Source organism: Moschus berezovskii, chromosome 7 (assembly GCF_049115385.1).
Source record: "Moschus berezovskii isolate FMDL1 chromosome 7, NW_MosBer_1.0, whole genome shotgun sequence".
In the NCBI taxonomy this organism is placed as follows: domain Eukaryota; kingdom Metazoa; phylum Chordata; class Mammalia; order Artiodactyla; family Moschidae; genus Moschus; species Moschus berezovskii.
Genome location: NC_142466.1, coordinates 49,601,809 through 49,619,579, shown reverse-complemented (window position 1 = coordinate 49,619,579; position 17,771 = coordinate 49,601,809). Strand labels below are relative to the sequence as shown.

The following is a 17,771-nucleotide window of genomic DNA, read 5'->3' as shown; positions in this document are numbered from 1 at the left end:
ATTCGTAAAAGGGATAAAGGGCACTTACTCACAAGGGAATTAAGATGAAGTCATCAATTTCTGAAAATTGGCATATAAGGTTGGCATGCCAGGGATATGGATCACTGCCCACCCCCCCACCGCTTCCAGCCCAAATTAAAACCTTATATTACCTAATGTATTAAGCATCACCATTGGGTTAAAGCCCTTTTATAGACAACTAGGTTATCTGGCTATATTATTAGCTGAAATTTATTAGGCAATTGGAAGTTCTACTTTTACTCCATTGCTAGTTTTGTTTAAGATTTCCCACCTAGTTAATAGTTATACTGGCATAACCTCAGGCAGAAAAACAAGTTCTTACAATAGATTCTTCAGGGCATAATATATTCTACTTCTTTTATGTGTGTTATCTTTTGTTGTCTTGAGTTTCACTTTGGGATAGATAGAAAATTATGAAGCTCAGGTTAACAAGCAAGTAGCAAAGCCTTAGAAAACTACAGGGTACGTGATCCTTGACACTCCCAGCCACCTGAAAATGGTGCCCTTGAGCATTCTTCCTCCACCAGCAATGGACCAGCAACAAAAACAATTTAATGACCCCATGCAGCATGCTGCAGCAGTGTTTGTTCCACAGCTTCATGCCTTCAACTTATCCACTGCACAATTTTAAGCACTCTAGAACTGTAATTCAGACCCAGTTGCTCAAATAGAGCCAATTTTGCAACAGTAAAATGGTGTTAAAATAGGATTTTACTCTAGGGGGGAGAAATCTTGAACCAAATAGTCACAGTGCACTTTGCATGACTAATTTAAACCGTTACATTACAAAATAAGGGCTATGTCATACTTTTAATAACACTACCATATAGGAACAGCTTTAATGTTGAGTCAAGCATCTACATTCATCTGAGTCTAAAATAATAGGCCCCTGATTTAAAATCTCCTAACATTCTTTCACACTTCATAAAACAAAATAAAATTCTCTCAGCAAACGCTGACCTATTCATCCAGCCGAAGTACTGTATTTCAAGGAAAATGGGAAGGAGAGGTCTCAAACCCACCAAGTGCCAGCAGTTTGCTGTCTGCAACCGTAACTGGTCTTAAATGTGGGCTGGGGGCGAAGAGACTACGGACGGGAGAGAATAAGAGATTTATTACCTATCTTAAATCAAAAGCAGATTCCATGCTTTAACTACCCCCTATCGCCCGCCCGCCCCCACGAGGTTGTCCCCCCCCCTTTTTTTTTTGGTATATATCTTACGGGAAGATGATAGGTGAGGGAAGGTTAAAGTGCCGTGTCTGGTCCGCAGAGTCACCACAGGGGTTAGGGCGGGTTTGTTTATTTCTAAGGCGTTCAGCCCTCAGCTGTTTTTCCCTCATTGGCATTTGGAAGCTTGCAGTCCTTTAGAAAAGAGACAGATTTGGCAGGAATGTTCTTTGTGCCCGCCTTCCTTTTTACGGGGGAGAAAAGGAACAGATTTATAATTACAGCCTTGGGTGGGGGGCGGGGAGGGGGAGAAAAAGTTTCGGGCAGCACATCGATGCCTGTTTTTGTTTTTTTTTCATGGTCAACACTGTGCTCCAAACAGCTTGGGTGCCACTTGGAGCCTTCCCCCCCGTCCCCTCCCTTTACCTCCGCAGGCTCGCTCTGGCAGGCAGAGGCACAGTTAAATTCCAGCACCTTCTTCCCATACCCCTAAACTACTACGCGCTATTACTACGGCTGCCCTCCCTTTCACTTAGCCTCCTCCGCTTCCCAGCCTCCCGGGAGGAGGCCGGCAGGGGCCCCGGAAGACTGCCGGGGAAGGATAACGGGAGCCCAGCTCCCTCCATCAGGGCTTGGGGCTTTCAGCGTCCTGCGCAGTTTTTCTGCTCCAGGCACAAACACGGCCAGGGAGCCGGCGCCTTGCAGACACACACAGATCCACGCATACTGTAGAGCTGTCTCGATCCACATTCTTGCACACCGCCCCCTCCTCCCTCCCAGAGCTCCGGGAGTCGCCGAGCCGGGCGAGTGACAGGCGCTTCCCGCCAACCCGCGCCCGGGCGGGCAGGGAGGAGCGGCGCGCTGGGCCAACTGCGGCGCGTCTTCCGGCGCCCGCGGAGGCGGGGAGGGTGGGACACGGGGCGGAGCCGGAGTTTAGGAAGAGGAGGGGATGGCTGTCATCAATGAAGTCATATTCATAATCTAGTCCTCTCTCCCTCTGTTTCTGTACTCTGGGTGACTCAGAGAGGGAAGAGATTCAGCCAGCACACTCCTCGCGAGCAAGGTAAATATAACTTACAACTCCTTTCTCCTCTTTCCCCTCCCTCCGGCCTCCGGGCTGCAGCCGCCGCACAAACCCCTCCGGCACCGCGCCGCCTTCGCCGGGGATTATTCATTATTAACCTAATTATTATTTATTGTGCATGCACGGAGACCAAAACAAACAGGCGGGCCAACCGCCGCAGCAACAACAAAAAAAGCCCGCCTCCTACCCCGCGGGCCTCAGGTGGAATGCTCTTAACGACAGCTCCCGGGCGGCAGTGGAAGAAACGCCAAAGTTTCAACCGAAGCTTGCTGTTCTAATAATAATAGTAATAATTACTACTTCAAGGAGGCAAGGGGAGGAAAATCCCAACAAACCACAGCCTTGACCCTAGGTAGGCAATCAGTGATGCGCTGCCAACAGAACGTTGCAACACACACACACACACACACACACACACAGACACACACAGACACACGGCAAGGTTGCAATCCCCTCATTCCCTTAAAAGCTGGGGTTGGGGGGAGGAGGTGGCAGGAGGACCGGGAAGAGTATGGAAACGCTACGGTTCTACCAGAGCAGTCCTCCCAGGAAGAGTTGGAAGAGGAGCGGGAGGAGAGGGCGAGGAGCCCGGGCTGACGGCTGGGCGCCAACGAACGCGGCTGCCACCAGCTTCCCCGGGACTTGTTTAAAGGGCTCGGGCTGCGGAGACTAGAGCTGGTCGCGGTGGGAGAAGCCGGAGCTGGCTCGCCGAGGCGGTGGCAGCCACCGCCGCGGGGCCGCTGCGTGCGGGATCGGAGGTGTCACCTCCACTTTGCGAGCAGGGATGGGTACGCTGACCGGTAGGCAGGCCTTTAGGCAAAGGGGCTGCCGGGGGTCTGCACCCGGGGCACTGCGGACGACCCTGCCCCTGGTACCTGGTGGCCGCGCGAGCTCGGGTGTTGAAGTTCGGGGTGTCCAGCCCCGGCCACACTGCTGGGAGGGAGGAAATGAGGGAGGAGGTCCTGAAGAAGGAGGTCGGAGGTGCCCATTGGGCTGTTATCCTGCCCTCCGCCTTCTCGGGTTTGTTTTCTTTTGCTCTGCATCTTCCCCCAGCTTGGGCTGCCGGAACCTCGGGCGTGGGTCGCCGGCGATCATCCGGATGCGAGGGGAGCACCCGGGCCCGGGGGAGCCACGGTGGCTGCGGGTCGGGGAGGCCATGATCCGGATAATCCTCCCTGCCTGACTGTCACAAACAGGATCCGCGCGCACCCTGTGCTGTGGCGTTCGCTGTAGAAGGGAAGGGCTGGCGCGGGGTAGGGGGTGGGGGGGGGGGCGAATGGGGAGGCTGGTGAGGGCAGGAGGCGGGGAGACCTGAAGGGAGCCTGCCCCCAGAGATGACACGCACCGCTTCCTTCTTGTTCCCTGCTTTCGAGTTTGCTTTATTCCCATCCCAACCTGGTTTACTCCCTCCTCTGCTTCCCCCTCCATCTCGCCGTGTTCCCTCCTCCTGGTTGCGTTGCAAAACACGGCCATGCCATCTGCAAAGGTGTCGCGATGCACTTCCCCAAATAACCAGTCCGGCGCGCCAGCCCCTAGTCACCCTCCGTCTGCGGGCGCACACCAAGTGGGGCGCCCTGGGTGCCCTGCACCAGGCCTCGCAGCCTGCGCGCAGTTGCACCGCGCGGGGCGGGGCGCAGCAGTGCGGGCTCCAGGGGTACAACCGCTCCTGGGTCCCGACACTCGGACCGGTTTCCGGCACACGCGGGGAAATCGCCTCCAGCCAGTGTCTGCGCACTCGCCCCCGCCTCCACCGCCTGGATTGCATTATTATTTTTATCCCGGTTGCAGTTTGCAGCCGATCTTGGTGAGCCCAGGGCTGACCGGACTGCTGGTGAGGGGGGCGGCGGTGGGGGCGGCGGGTGGAGGGAAGTTGGACGTGGATCAGGCAGGAAAAAAAAAGTTTGGCAGGGAGACTAAGCAAGGAGGGAGGGTGGGAGGGGGCGGCGAGCTCCAGCAGCTCGCGTCTCAGCGCCCTCGGGGCCGGCGCGAGTGTGTCTGCGCGTGAGTGTGAGTGTGTGTTGTGCGCGCTGGGGTCAGTGCGTCGCGAGCAGCGGCGCGGGCAGCTGCTCCTGCTCGTGCCCTGCCCGGGAGCCGCGGGAGGACAAGGCGAGGTTTGGTGGTGGAGGAGTGGTGGGGGTGGCGTGTGCGTGTGGCTGGGAGTGTGCGCGCGCGAGCAGCGGAGAATCAGGAAGTCACAGCAGCGAAGCGCACACAGACATGTTTGATCGCCGTGACATGACGCGCGCGAGGGAGGAAGCGGCAGCGGCTGCGGGGGCCGGGCCGCGGGCTCCAGCGCCGGCCTAGGGCTTGGGCGGAGAGAGCCGCTCCGGACCGCCGGCAGGGCCGCCACAGCAGGCTAGGCAAGCCCCGCGCCTCTTTTTGTTCCGTGTCCCCCAGGTAAGGAGCCTGAGCCGCCGCCCGCCGGGTGCCGAGCTTTCCAGTTCTTTCCCTCCCGGCCCCCTCCGGTCTCCCGGTCAGGCTTTCTTGCAAAGTCAGGCGGGCGGGGGAAGCCGGCTCCCGGCCCTCCGATCGATCGCGTGGAAAACTTTCCAGCGGGAGGCACCGCGAGGGGAAGAAGGCCTTGCTGGCTGCTGTCCCTTGTCAGTTCTTTCTCCTCCCGGTCCGGAGAGTGGAGTCGCTCTGCCCTGGGGCTGTTGCACATTCAAACTTCAGGCCTAAATGTGCCTCCAGCTTTCCCGGATTTACTCCAGAAATTAAATATTCAAAGTCGTCCGCTTGGTCCTGCCTGGCGTTTGGGTTTTTGAAGAGCAGAAGGCAGGCATAGGAGTCGAGGGGGATGGGGGTGTTGTGCAGAATCCATTCCTTCTTTAATATCTGCAGCGGGTGTTATGTAATTTTAGTAGCACACGGGTGCAAAGCCCATACTGGGCTTCTCCCCTCCTTTGTTTATATAACTTTTGGGAGAGTTTTGCAAGGTTCCCCCCCCCCACCCCCTTCCTTTTTCTTCTTTCTGTTCTCAACCTAATGGAGCTTGGTGCATTTGAAAAAGTAAAGCGACCTGGGTCAGTATATTATTGAGAGGTGCTATCCTTAATCTCCTGGTTATTATGCAGACTGTGTTCCTAACCGTGTGTGATGTTAGAGCATAAGGAAGACATCAAGGATACACGTTTGTCTACTGCACTGAGTGGTTATTTTTAACGTCTCTGTATCATCAGTAGCAGAGTTAAAATTTCAACTTCCATTTAAAAGGACTTTTTAATTTACACCTGGATGTGCCATGCTTGTTGGAAGAGAATGCTTGTAGGCACAGAAAAATAGTTGTTTTCGTTACTGAATGGAAGAACATTTCTATCTAACCGTGTAAGACTCAGAAACCTCTGAGAACTGTACTGAAACAAAAGCCATGCCCAGTGTTGGTTTTGTGTATATACTTACATTGGCACATTCAAATGTTTCAGTATTATTTTGTTTGCAGGACCACTGCCCCAGGCTTGTTTGCCTATACTAGATGAGCTAGGTTTCTAGCTTACCTCTAGCTTCCTGGTGAATTAATTGTTAAGAGGTGTGGCAGGTTTGAATCCAAGTTGGTAAATTGTTATGCAAATAAAAACACACTTTTCTCTTTTAGGAATTGAATTGTCCTTTTATTCTCCTAGACATTTGTTTTTTTTTAAAGCTCCCTAACAACTTGAATGTTTTCTGGTGGGAAGAGATTTGGAGATATCATTAGGTACATAGGATATTTATAGATGTGACTTGAAGTAGAAAAGCAAACCTGTATATAGCTACTCCTCTACCTTGTTGGGGGCATTAAAGAGAAAAGTCATATTGGTGAAGAACATTGTAAAATCAGAGGAGTTTGAGGTATCTGAACCCTTAAAAAATTGGCAGAGGTGCGAGGGTGCCTCCTTCCATGAAGCTTTTTTCTCCTGAGTGACATCAGTTACATCCCAATTCAGGGACTAGCTGCTCTGTGGGGTTTCACAGAAAATATTCACCAACAGAGTATGTTCAAAGCAGCCTTAGATCTTTTCTTTTGTTCGGTTTTTTTAAGTGGTTTTTGAGCATTTCTCGTCAAGTTTCTTAAAAAGTGCTTTGACCAACACCTGAGGCTTGGAATTGACCAAAAAAAAAAAAAAAAAAGCCTTTGCTTCTGTTATACTGTTAATGTTTGGATTCTGTTTAAAATATTTCTGGTGCTATAACTAGAAAGGAACACTTTGGCAAATAAATAATTATTTAAAACTTTTTTATTTGATGAAGTTTAAGATAACATAAAAGCACATCTCATGCTTTTCTCAGAGATCATTGTGGTACCCTTTATATTCCGGTAATATTTTAACATTTCAGTTTAAGGGCTTATTATATATTGAAACAAGACCATGAGAGAAGACTTTCATATAGTATAAAAGTGGTGCCATCCTCCAGTGTTTTCATGTTGAGTTTTTTTTCCCTTTAGAAGTCTTCCTTTGTAAACAAGGCCTTTGTCAAACTCTCCTAGGTCAGCAGCTTTTTGATACTCCAGAGAAATAATAAATCACTGTTTATGACATCTTGACATGGTGCCATGAGAAATGAATTGTCACAAATATAATGCTAAGGAGTGTTTCCCTACACTAGCATGTTGAAATTGGTCAGACCTGATTCAGTCATCAAAAGTTCTGATTTTCACTGTTTCTGGTCAGGATGATTTTAGAGAAGTCAGGGACAATTTGTTGCTTAACATGAGTGGCCTTAGAAACTTTATATAAATGAGTCACTTTTCTCTTCTGCAGTACTTCTGGTGAACAGATGAAAAAATTTCCCTAATGTGAAAAGCCGTTTTTTGGGAGCTGCTTCTGATTTTTTTCCTGTCCATTTTTTTTCTATAAAAGAATGATCATCTGAATTGCTCCTTTTTCTTAAACATATTCTGTAGGTGGTTTTGAACAATAGTAGATGCTGAATTTTCTGTCATCTTTGGAAGTGTTTGTTTATGGAACTTTAATAATCTCTAACCAGTTAATAAAGTCATGGATCATTCTATGAGTAGTTGAAAATAGAAAATACAAGTGGTGGCAAGTTATTCGGTAGAGTATTTAGGAAGGCCTGGGGTGTTTACTTTTTCTACATAGAAAGTCATGACTATACCAGGAAATATAGAAGTCTTAGAACTTAGTTCTGCCAGAGTCATTATGAAGCATAGCATATTTATTTGCCTAAAAGATATTTATCACCAAGTTAAGTGGGATCTTGCAACCAGGGTTTGGAAAATTTTACAACTTTATTACTGTTTACTTTTACTTTTCCCCTTCATATTAATATAGCCCTTTTCTTTGAAAATGTTTAGATATATTAGAAATTTTAAAGATGCAGTCAAAGATACTTGAATATTTAGCAAAACATATAGCACAGCTGATGAAATTCAGGAGCTGCATAACTGAATTTTTTGATTGTTGGATATGAACATTATTTAATTTTAATTATGAGAGGAAAAGTCATTAATTCACTCATTTAGAGTGATGCTTTAGATACGAAATACAGAATTTTTGACTGAAATATTAACATAAGCGGTGGCCTTCTGGACTTCATTATACATTATTATGTAACTGAAGCCTACTGTGAAATGTGATGTTTTATTAGATATGAGACTTTCAGAACATTCAGTTATCATCAGGAAATATGCCTGTAGAATTTTGTACCTTTAAAAATAACACAGTATTCTATGTAGTGTTAGGTGTGTAAGCATTAGTCTTCTACCTATATATCGTTTACCTCTCTGCAAGCACTAATATTTTAAAAATGTTTTAGAAACTGACCTAATTTAAATATGGGGTGACCCTTTTATAGATCGATGAATGAAGTTGATAGAAGTTGAAATAAATTTGAGGTTTAAAAACTGTTAAATAATAAGTCTCCTCTCCTTTTGTCATTTTGTTTAAACTGAATTCAGAATTGGGGGATTAAAATTACTTAAAAATAGAAAAAAAAAAAACCTCTGACCAGAAAGCACTGGAGTATGTTATTTTACGGGTGAAAAGAAGTCCAAGGGAAATTCTGTATCAGTGTATGTTAGGATTGTGTTTTCTTGTTTAGGATAACTGTATATTTCTTTACCTACTTGAGATTGTATTGTCCAGTTTTTACCATCCTACCAATACTTTGGCCACTTAATGTTCCACGAGTTGACTCACTGGAAAAGACTCTGATGCTGGGAGGGATTGGGGGCGGGAGGAGATGGGGACAACAGAGAGTGAGATGGCTGGATGGCATCACCGACTCGATGGACATGAGTTTGAGTGAACTCCGGGAGTTGGTGATGGATAGGGAGGCCTGGCGTGCTGTGATTCATGGGGTTGCAAAGAGTCGGACACGACTGAGCGACTAAACTGAACTGAACCAGGAGTTAAGTTATTGAACTTGAAACTTTAATGTCCATGAGGAAAGCTGGGCAAGTAATAACATTGCAAATATTTGCAACTGTTTGGCAGTTTTCTGTTGTGCTGTATTCCTACATGTACTAAAATGGTATTAAGCGAAGTCTATAGTTCCATAAAAAATGAGTGATCTGCAACTGAGAATTTATGTCTTTTAAAGAACGTGCCTGAACATGTATGAATAGTGAATTGTAAATCGCACAGATCACGTGATACAGGGAGAGATCTGGGTGAGCTCTCTAGAGTCCACAGGGCAGATATTCTTCACGATGGGGTAGTATTGTGGCCAAAGGAGGCCAGGGGTGAGGGTGCTGGGAGCTGATCATCTGAGATCGGAAGAAAGTCCTGAGATCACAGGCACCGAGCCTAAAAAAAACTGTGAGAAGACCAATGTACCAGTTTTGACCTGCTTGCCCAGAGCAGGAGGTTCCAGTTGGAAGAATTTTCAAAAGATAAAGTTGGAAAAGGTAGAAAGACTTGCTTTCCAGGGGAAAGCATGAATTTTTTATCCGGCGTAGGTTGGAGTCTTCTCTCAGAAGTTTGGAGCAATGCAATTCATGAACAAAAAGTAGAGCTATCTAGCAGATTGTGAATTCAAGTCGAGGCTGGAAATTGAAGCCTTTAGAAGGATCCGCGTGATGATGTACATTTTTCTACGGTAGCTCATAAAGTGTTTTCATATGGAGTATTTTATTTGCTTCATATCAAAATTGAGGTTGTAGCTGGCTGCTGTTAACACCTGTTTTGTAAAAGAAAACTTGAAATTTGGGGGTCAAATAAACTATTCTGTGATTTATTTTTTAATAGCATTAATTATTAACACTGTAAATGACCATTATTCATTTTAACTGCAATGAACATGAAGGGTTTGTGCTTGAATTTTTGTTGCTGCTGTGAAAGTTGGGCATATCCAAGCTAGTCTGTCACATAACCAAGTGTCATTCAGCATATAATGGTCAAGTTTCACTGCTCAGTCAGCGTGCACCATGTCAACCAGAAAAAGTTTTAAAAATATATACGTGTTTAGTGTATAATTAAAATTATCTTAGGTAACAAAGGAGAAAGTGGCTATCATTGATTCTTATTGGCATCCCAGATGAGGTTGCCTTGCAAAGGGGCCTAACAGAACCTAGGAAGGATGGGTGTGTGTGTACACAAATTAGATTTCAGGAGTGCCACGCTTTGCTACTAGCTTGTTGGTTTGTCTGTTTGGGTTTTGACCAGTTGCCTAGCAGTTTGGGTTGAGCTGAATTTGAGAAGTGATAGTTACCTGTGATTACCTGTGGACACAAGTTTGGGGGTTAGACAGGTGCTCTCTATCTGAGGGCTTTGTTGTTGAGGGGCTTCTAGTACTTTGGGTTTTCTCATAAACACCCTGCTTAAAAGAATGTTTCCTTTGTGGAAACATCGGCTGTCCTCACCAAAGAGATCATCGAATTCCATCACAGGTATATGCTTCTGAGAAGGCAGCTCATGGTATGTCCAGGGTGGTAGAGTCCAGAGCCCAGCTCTTGTTGAGGCAGTGCCTGGGGCTCATGGGGCTTAATTAGCCCTTGAAGTTGGTTGTTCTCTCTTGTCCTGCACAGATCTGCCTCGGGGCCCTTGCCAGGTCTGACTCCAGGCAAGGACAGTCCCAGGGCTTTTTATTCCAAGTAAGGGCGGCAGCTCACATCCTAATTTGTCCCCTTGACTCAACGATGAGAAGTTCACAGAAGCCCAGAAAACACAGCACACTTTGCACCCAACCACTTTTTAAAACCTCCTCAACTTTGAATGGTAAACTGACTTTGCATGGAATGATGACGAGAAAGCTGTTTTCTGAGCTTCTCTAGAGTTTTGAGCCAGCCACGTAGAATACTCACTCTAAGCCCAGTGTGGTTTTTATCTGTGGCACAAATCATATCATGCACTGTTTAAAGTTGCACGTCTCAGGCCAAGAAGCATGAGGACTTTGGGGATATTTCACCACCTATCCAGACAGCCTTGGCCTCTAAAAACGAAACTTCAGGTCGGTTTATTTCTTTTATCTTCCTCGCTATTTTTACTGACTCTCCGCTCACGCATCAAGAACAGCAGCACTTGTGTTTCAGCTCCAGGGAAGTTGTTACTTCTTGTGGGGGGATTATCAATTCATTTGTAGAGAAAGCTACAGAGAAAACAAGAAATCCTTCAGGGTCGGGGGAGATGGTCTGAATCAGCAATCAGACATAAAAAGAACTCTTATCTTAACTCTCTCCTGAGCCTTATCATTCTCCGTAACAGCCAAAAAACTTTTAAAAGAGTGATTTTTAGGGTAGTGAACTCGGCCTAACTTTTATTTCTAATATTCCGCCTTTGGCCCTTGCCCGTATGTCTTTCTGTAAACACAGCAGTGATAAAGGTCTGCTGGGGAGCCCACATTCCCCCACGCTTCCTTGTTGTGTTTGGCGAACAGTTATTTAAGAAGCATTGTCTAGTCAAGGTGGCTCTGTTTCTCCAAACTTTTTCTGTGACTAGAAAACCACAGTTTCTCAAAAACACGTGTTTATTGTCTACTTCAAGCCCTCACTGAAACACCACCTTATCCATGAAGCCTCCCTTAATTTCCTTTTCTTGCGTCTGCCTTCTGAGATGTAAGTCCTACCCCTGACTGCAATGGACACTCCAACTCAACCCCTTTTTGATCTTACAGGAGCTTGCATATTTGTTTGTTTGTTTTTCTCACTGCTACATATGGATAAATCTTGTTTCCCCATCAGACTTGCCGAGCCTTGGGGTAAGCCTTCTGGTCTTTCTTGTACATCCTTTATGCCTTGTGCCCAGGGAAAGAGTCAGGACATTTGAAAACAGATCAGTAAAACAGGTCTTCTGGTTCTTTGATTAAATATCACCATCCTCTTAAGATCATAATGTTGTCTCTGCCTCATATTCTCTCAAGGACTTTTCTTCACTTCTCTGTTCCTTCATACATTAACATATGATCACAGCCACACCCTAATCCCATTGTGACACCTCCAATTGTTTCCATCTTTGTTTCTGTACCCTGCGCATCTTTGCCCAACCTGAGTGACAGCTCTCCATGCTGGTGGTCGGCCTGGCTTGCCTGACAGTGCCCTGACTTGGTAATGGGCCTGGAGTCAAGAGATAAAGTCATCCACAGATGGGACTTTGGGCAAGCTCTGTGGTCCCTTTGTGCTCTCCTCTTTTAAACGGGGACATGACAAGATGTGTCCTCAAGTTAAGTCACTAAAATGATTCAGCCCATAGGGGTGTGTTGTTAAATATTACTGCAGGCGTAGGGGTCTCTCAGCTGATTGGAATAAACCACAAAGGTAGATGTTTTGTTGCTGGTCGTCTTGGTTGGACTGGTGGTGACCCTTAAAATTCCATGAAGTTGAACTCCTTTTAATATGCAGATGGGTGTGCCCAGGGGCTTTTGGGCTTTCTGCAAAGGGGAGAGGAAGGAGGTTCGGGCAGAGGGAAGATGTCTGTGGTGGTGGGAGTTGTGGGAAGCACCAACGACTTTTATTTTTAAAAGCACACACTCCACGGTTGTAAAGGCAGGGTCAGGACGAAAAAAGACAGGGTGTACTGCTGAAAAATTCTTGGCTAAGAACGCAGCGGCCTGGCCCTCAGGGAGTGCTGGTGTGAGGTGGAGGGAAGCGTGCAGGGAGGATGGAGGCGGGGGTGGCGCTGGCAATGCCAGTGTACGGCTCTGTCTGTGTTTTAGCTCCTCACACACACACATTTTCTTCGTTATGTTGGCCACGTAATTGTGGAACAGGTCATTCTTTTTGGTGACTATGTAAAACTCACCCCCTCCCCTTCCAACACTAGATAAAAATAGATTTTGAGTGTTAACTTTGTGGAGAGACCAAGAGCTCCTGCCCCATCAAGGTGACCAGAGCTATAGCCTATCCCCCATTCATCCGGCCCCCAACCCCACTATCACCACTTCATCAGTGCTTGGAAGAAAGAAGAAAAGGCGTTGGATTTCTGGGCAGAGGGGGCAGGAGGATGGGCGAGGGAGAAGATGGCTTGACCAGTACTGGACTTTCAGCCTTAACCACGGGGACTTAGTAATGACCTGAACCTCTGCTCAAGACTCGCCGCTCTTTGTAATCTATTCCCCCAAGTTGTTTTACGCTATGAGAAAGTCTGATTATGTCTTGGAGCTGTACAGTGAAGTTGCCATCAGAAACGACAAGGAAGGAAAAGGAGGCCAGGACGGCATCCTCATCTCTGAAAGGTGCTCTTCTTTGATGCACTTGGGGGATGATGGGACAACACGAATCCCAGGTCCTGCTGGGAAGGTCACTGATGAGTGCCTCCACACAGAAGATTGGAGGAATCAGTAGATGCTGCAAGCCGTGGATTGGCAGATGCAGGGAGCTTTAAGATGCTCCAATTCCAAGCTCTGAGGAAACTGAGAAGCCCCAGAAGAAAGGTGCTTTGCCCAGGACCCTGAAGGTTGGTGGCGGCCCTGAGATTGGCAGATAGGAACCCAAGGTCACTGGGCTCCCAGTCAGAAGCCAGAGAGTCCCATTCAAGTTGCGCAATAGTCCAGATCCCTTAGCTGGGCGGCGTGAGGCACGTTTGCTCGTTTGTTAGACTATGCTATTCCTCTGAGCTAACTTCTTGTGCGCATGCTCATCTATGCTATTTCATGGACACATGCATTAAGGGCATGCTTCTAAAGATTCTCGTCTTAAGAAAAAGTTTCCCATGTGACATGTTAACATTCCTTATATACCCATACTTTTCTACTTCCCGTCTCGTATGTTTTCCCCTAAGAAGTTTTTAGTAGTTTCCTATAACAAAAAATGGGGAGTGTTTTTATGGGACTGTATACCATTAATTACAACCTTCTATGAGATTCCCAGGTGAAAATCATTCTATATGCAGAAAATCGCTAGATATTAAAATATAAAACATGAAAAGTAGGACTGCCAGGTTGACTGAGCATTTGTATCTTCATTGTTCAAACTTGTGGTATCTTACCATCAGAGCCACTGAAGCCAGTTTCGAGGTAAACCATAACAGGAAGTAAGCAATTTCCTTTTATTCACTAAAAAATAAAGGGGTTTATTAGTTTGCTGATATACATGAAAGAACATTTAAACTTGGAGTACCCCTGAATTGACGTCAGCTTCCTAAATTTGAAATGCTGACTGAACATGTGTGTGTGTGTACGTGTGTGTGTGTGTGTGTGTGTGTATGTGAGGGGGTAGAATGCCAAAAAAAAGGTTACTTCTGCCTGCTTTGTTAATCACAAAGAACAAATAATAACATTTGGCTCTCTAGTGAATTCAAGGCTATAATTTACCATCCAAGCTTCCCTGTTGTTTTAGAAACCACTTGAACTGCGTTCTCTTAGTCCCCCCTTGTATCAGCAGAACAGTTTGAGTGATCCCTTGCTCGAAATCATTCCGAAGCAGCCTTTCATCGCTTCCTGTTTTAGCCCTAATTCATTTATCAGATTGGCCCAAATCCTTGCCTCCGCTGTTAAGATTTCTTTGTTTGAGCATACCTTGAACACTGACTGCTCTCCTAATGTTTTTGTTTTTAATAATTGACTCTATTAATAGTTTGTCCGTGCAGTTTTGTCTACAGTTCATTCAGTCTTTTTGTTTTGTTTTGTGTTTTTTACTCCACACTGGTTGGATGTGCTGGGGAAACAGAAGTAGGGAAGAGCAAGCCTTTGCCCTCGTGGCCCTCACATTCTAGAGATTCCTCGAGAGGTGATGGTAGTTAGCTAAGAATGGAAGTAATGTGTGTGTGTGTGTTAGTTTTCCCTCTAACCTGTCATTTCTCTGTGAATAGAGCCCTGCTGTGGGTGACCAAGCCCCTGTGGCCTGATTTCAACCCTGCCACTCGTCAGTGGGCACACAAATCCATTTAGGATTTTGTGAGTTCGGCATCAGAATTTTGTGCATACAGGTGTGTTCCCCAGGTGACATAATAAATCTTCATGGATATCCTGGGATCATTCAGGATCATGGAGACATCAGAATTCAGAAAACAGCTTATTTAGTCATTTTGACTCATATCCAAGAGTCAGTCATACTCACCCCATGAGGCAGTTTCCCAGCGGGTATGCCAGGAAGTCTAGGAGCATAGGAGATGGTATATTGCTTTGTTGGAGAACCGAAATTTCCACACCTTATCAATGTGTGGAAATCCAGGAGTCATAGATGACTTCTCTTGTGATTCTTGGACCCCGCAGAGGGCTGGAATGAATCTCTGGCCTCAACTGTACGTGTGGTCTTCTATCCATTAACTGGTGGGAGGACCACATCTTAACCTGTCCCTCCTATTTGCCTCCACAGTGGAGGTGGCAGGGGTGGGGAATAATGCTCAGTTGTGCCAGGCGCAGAGCTGTGGTTTTACGTGTACTATTGCATTTTCGTCTCAGTGCGTAATTGTATACATGGATATTTGAGCCCATATTTGTCCAACTCCCATAACCTCTGCCTTTCCCATGATTGGCAATTCCCTTTCATTCTCAATTTATGGAATTGTACTTTTCCCCCCCTTTTGACTATCTAGAATTCTCTGAGAAGTTTGAATGCCCATTGACTTATGCAAGTGGGTCTTGGTTGGGTACGTCTTTAGGAATTCTATATTTTAAAGGCTTTGCTGGGGGCTGGGGGGCAGTTAATGACTTTTAAGGCGCCCAAGTAATGGAGAGCATCTGTTGACTTCAGTAATAAATTTCAAGCTTGTTTAGAATTCTGCTTATGTGTTAAATTTTAGTTTCTCTAGTGAGCCTTTTTTTTTTTTTTTTTTTGCATCTTAGATGATTTATGTCTTTCTGGAGAATCATTTAGAGTTGTTTTTTCTTTTAAACAAGTGGTCTTCCTAAAGAGGAGGGCAGATGGATATGGATATGTATATCACACCCTCTGAAGCATCTGGACCAGACAGGGGAGTTCTGTTTGATGTTTGTTACAGAAATGGCACCACCAAATACTAACAACTATTTTATTCTGATCTTAACATCATGTTTAAAACATCCCTTTCTCTTTTCTTCTTTCCAACTCAGTGTCACTGTACCGACTGGCAGAGACAGGAGAAGTAGATGTCCACATCCACAGACCCTGGCGCGATGCCCCACCCGGGGCCTTCGCCAGGGCCAGGACCCTCTCCTGGACCCATTCTTGGGCCCAGTCCGGGACCCGGACCATCCCCCGGTTCCGTCCACAGTATGATGGGGCCAAGTCCTGGGCCTCCTAGCGTCTCACACCCTATGCCGTCAATGGGGTCTGCTGACTTCCCTCAGGACGGCATGCATCAGATGCACAAGGTGAGTTCACTCCGCTTCCCAGTCTTGTCTTCCGAGTCGTGGATGGCTGATAATCCCTGATAACCACGTCCCCCGCTTTTTCACTCCGTTTCCCAGTCTTGTCTTCCGAGTCGTGGACGGCTAATAATCCCTAATAACCACCCCCCCGCTTTTTCATTCCGCTTCCCAGTCTTGTCTTCCGAGTCGTGGATGGCTAATAATCCCTGACAACCACCCCCCCGCTTTTTCACTCCGCTTCCCAGTCTTGTCTTCCGAGTCGTGGACGGCTAATAATCCCTGACAACCACCCCCCCACCCCCGCTTTTTCATTCCGCTTCCCAGTCTTGTCTTCCGAGTCGTGGACGGCTAATAATCCCTGACAACCACCCCCCCCCCCCCCCGCTTTTTCATTCCACTTCCCAGTCTTGTCTTCTGAGTCGTGGACGGCTAATAATCCCTGATAACCACACCCCCCCCCCCACCCGCTTTTTCATTCCGCTTCCCAGTCTTGTCTTTTGAGTCGTGGACGGCTAATAATCCCTGATAACCACCCCCCCGCTTTTTCATTCCGCTTCCCAGTCTTGTCTTCCGAGTCGTGGATGGCTAATAATCCCTGATAACCAACCCCACCGCCCCCCGCCTGCTTTTTTTCTACTGTGGTTAAGAGAATCAGTTAGGTTTTTTTCTTATCTTGTACCTTATTAAAAACATACATTCTTAGGCTCTTTTATAGTTACAGATGTTACACCAGTCAGGAAAATTTGATCTTGGCTTTTAAAAAAGTGTTAGCTATAATATGCAGCTTTGACAGATTCTGTGGATTGGGGGTTGCAGGTATTTTGACTTGGTAATTAGGAGTTAAGTCTTACTTTTTTCCCCAACTATGTCTGTTAAGTAACTTATACCATCTATGAGTAACATACTGAAAATTATCCTTCCCTGAAAAGATCCCATGGGTCCCAAACAGGAAAAGGGAAAGTGAGTCTTTTCCTAAAGAATATTTTCAAAAAAGCATTGATAGAAATAAAATAGTTTCTAGGGAATCCTTGCTCTCTGCCTGTGAAGTGGCTTTCTTCTGGTTTTGGAAGAGGGCTCTGATTTTGTGGAGCCCAGGCCCAGTTGTTATTAAGGTTATAATAATCTGCCATTTGTGAAATTCAGGTTGTTGCTGTGGGGATGATCATAACGGTATGACTTTGGTATTATGGCTTTGTAGGAGATGTGAAAAAGAGAGAATGGCCTTTTGAGAAAGCAAATAAAATCTTCTGTGACAATTTGTGTTGAAGGGTAGGAGTAACCACTGTATGTTTACCTGAAGGTTAGGCCTGATGAGATGTATGGCCGTTTTACATCTTTTTTGGATGATATCACAGCTAGATAAGGTAGTGAGGATGCTTCTTGATGTTAAATAGGTGAATTGTGGAAGATACTGGTTTGAAACAGAAAGGTTACTGCAAAAAAGTGCAAGTCTTTTCTTTAATTGGTAGGACTGGAGGTCAGTTTTAAGGTAAGGCATTGCAGCCTGAGAAGGGAAGATCCATTTTTCACAAATTTAATAAAAAAATTAATATACGCTTATTTTGAAAAGTAAAACCATATTGATTTAAATAAAATAAGTGGTTCACCCCAGGTAACAGCTTATTGTACATACTTTTTTTCCTTAAATTTTGACTAAGACTGTATGACGTATTTTTTAATGAATTAATTTAAATTGGAAAATAATTACAATATTGTGATGGTTTTTCCCATACATCAACATGGGTCAGCTCCAGGTATACATGTGTATTCCCCCATCTGGAACCCCCCTTCTGCCTCCCTCCCCACCCTATCCCTCTGGGTTGTCCCAGAGCACTG

The 17,771-nt window shown here is 46.0% G+C and overlaps 1 protein-coding gene and 1 long non-coding RNA gene across 8 annotated transcripts in view; one reads left to right on the top strand and one right to left on the bottom strand.

Moving 5' to 3' along the window:
* LOC129557620 (uncharacterized) overlaps positions 1–3,496 on the bottom strand; it is a 114,061-nt gene extending 110,565 nt beyond the window's left edge. For 2 of the 3 annotated variants that reach the window (XR_008686244.2, XR_016037829.1), the window contains exon 1: positions 3,149–3,496. This is a non-coding gene — a long non-coding RNA (uncharacterized LOC129557620). Of the gene's footprint in view, positions 1–1,243; positions 1,376–3,148 lie in introns of those variants that run through there. The other variant, XR_008686245.2, reaches the window with a different exon arrangement.
* Positions 2,103–17,771, top strand: part of SMARCA2 (SWI/SNF related BAF chromatin remodeling complex subunit ATPase 2) — a 179,393-nt gene continuing 163,724 nt past the window's right edge. For 2 of the 5 annotated variants that reach the window (XM_055428326.2, XM_055428321.2), the window contains exons 1-2: positions 4,322–4,670; positions 15,678–15,938. In XM_055428326.2, coding sequence (XP_055284301.1) covers positions 15,714–15,938 — 225 coding nt within the window. In that variant the 5' untranslated portion in view covers positions 4,322–4,670; positions 15,678–15,713. Of the gene's footprint in view, positions 2,253–3,829; positions 4,105–4,321; positions 4,671–15,677; positions 15,939–17,771 lie in introns of those variants that run through there. The other 3 variants (XM_055428322.2, XM_055428324.2, XM_055428323.2) reach the window with 3 other exon arrangements.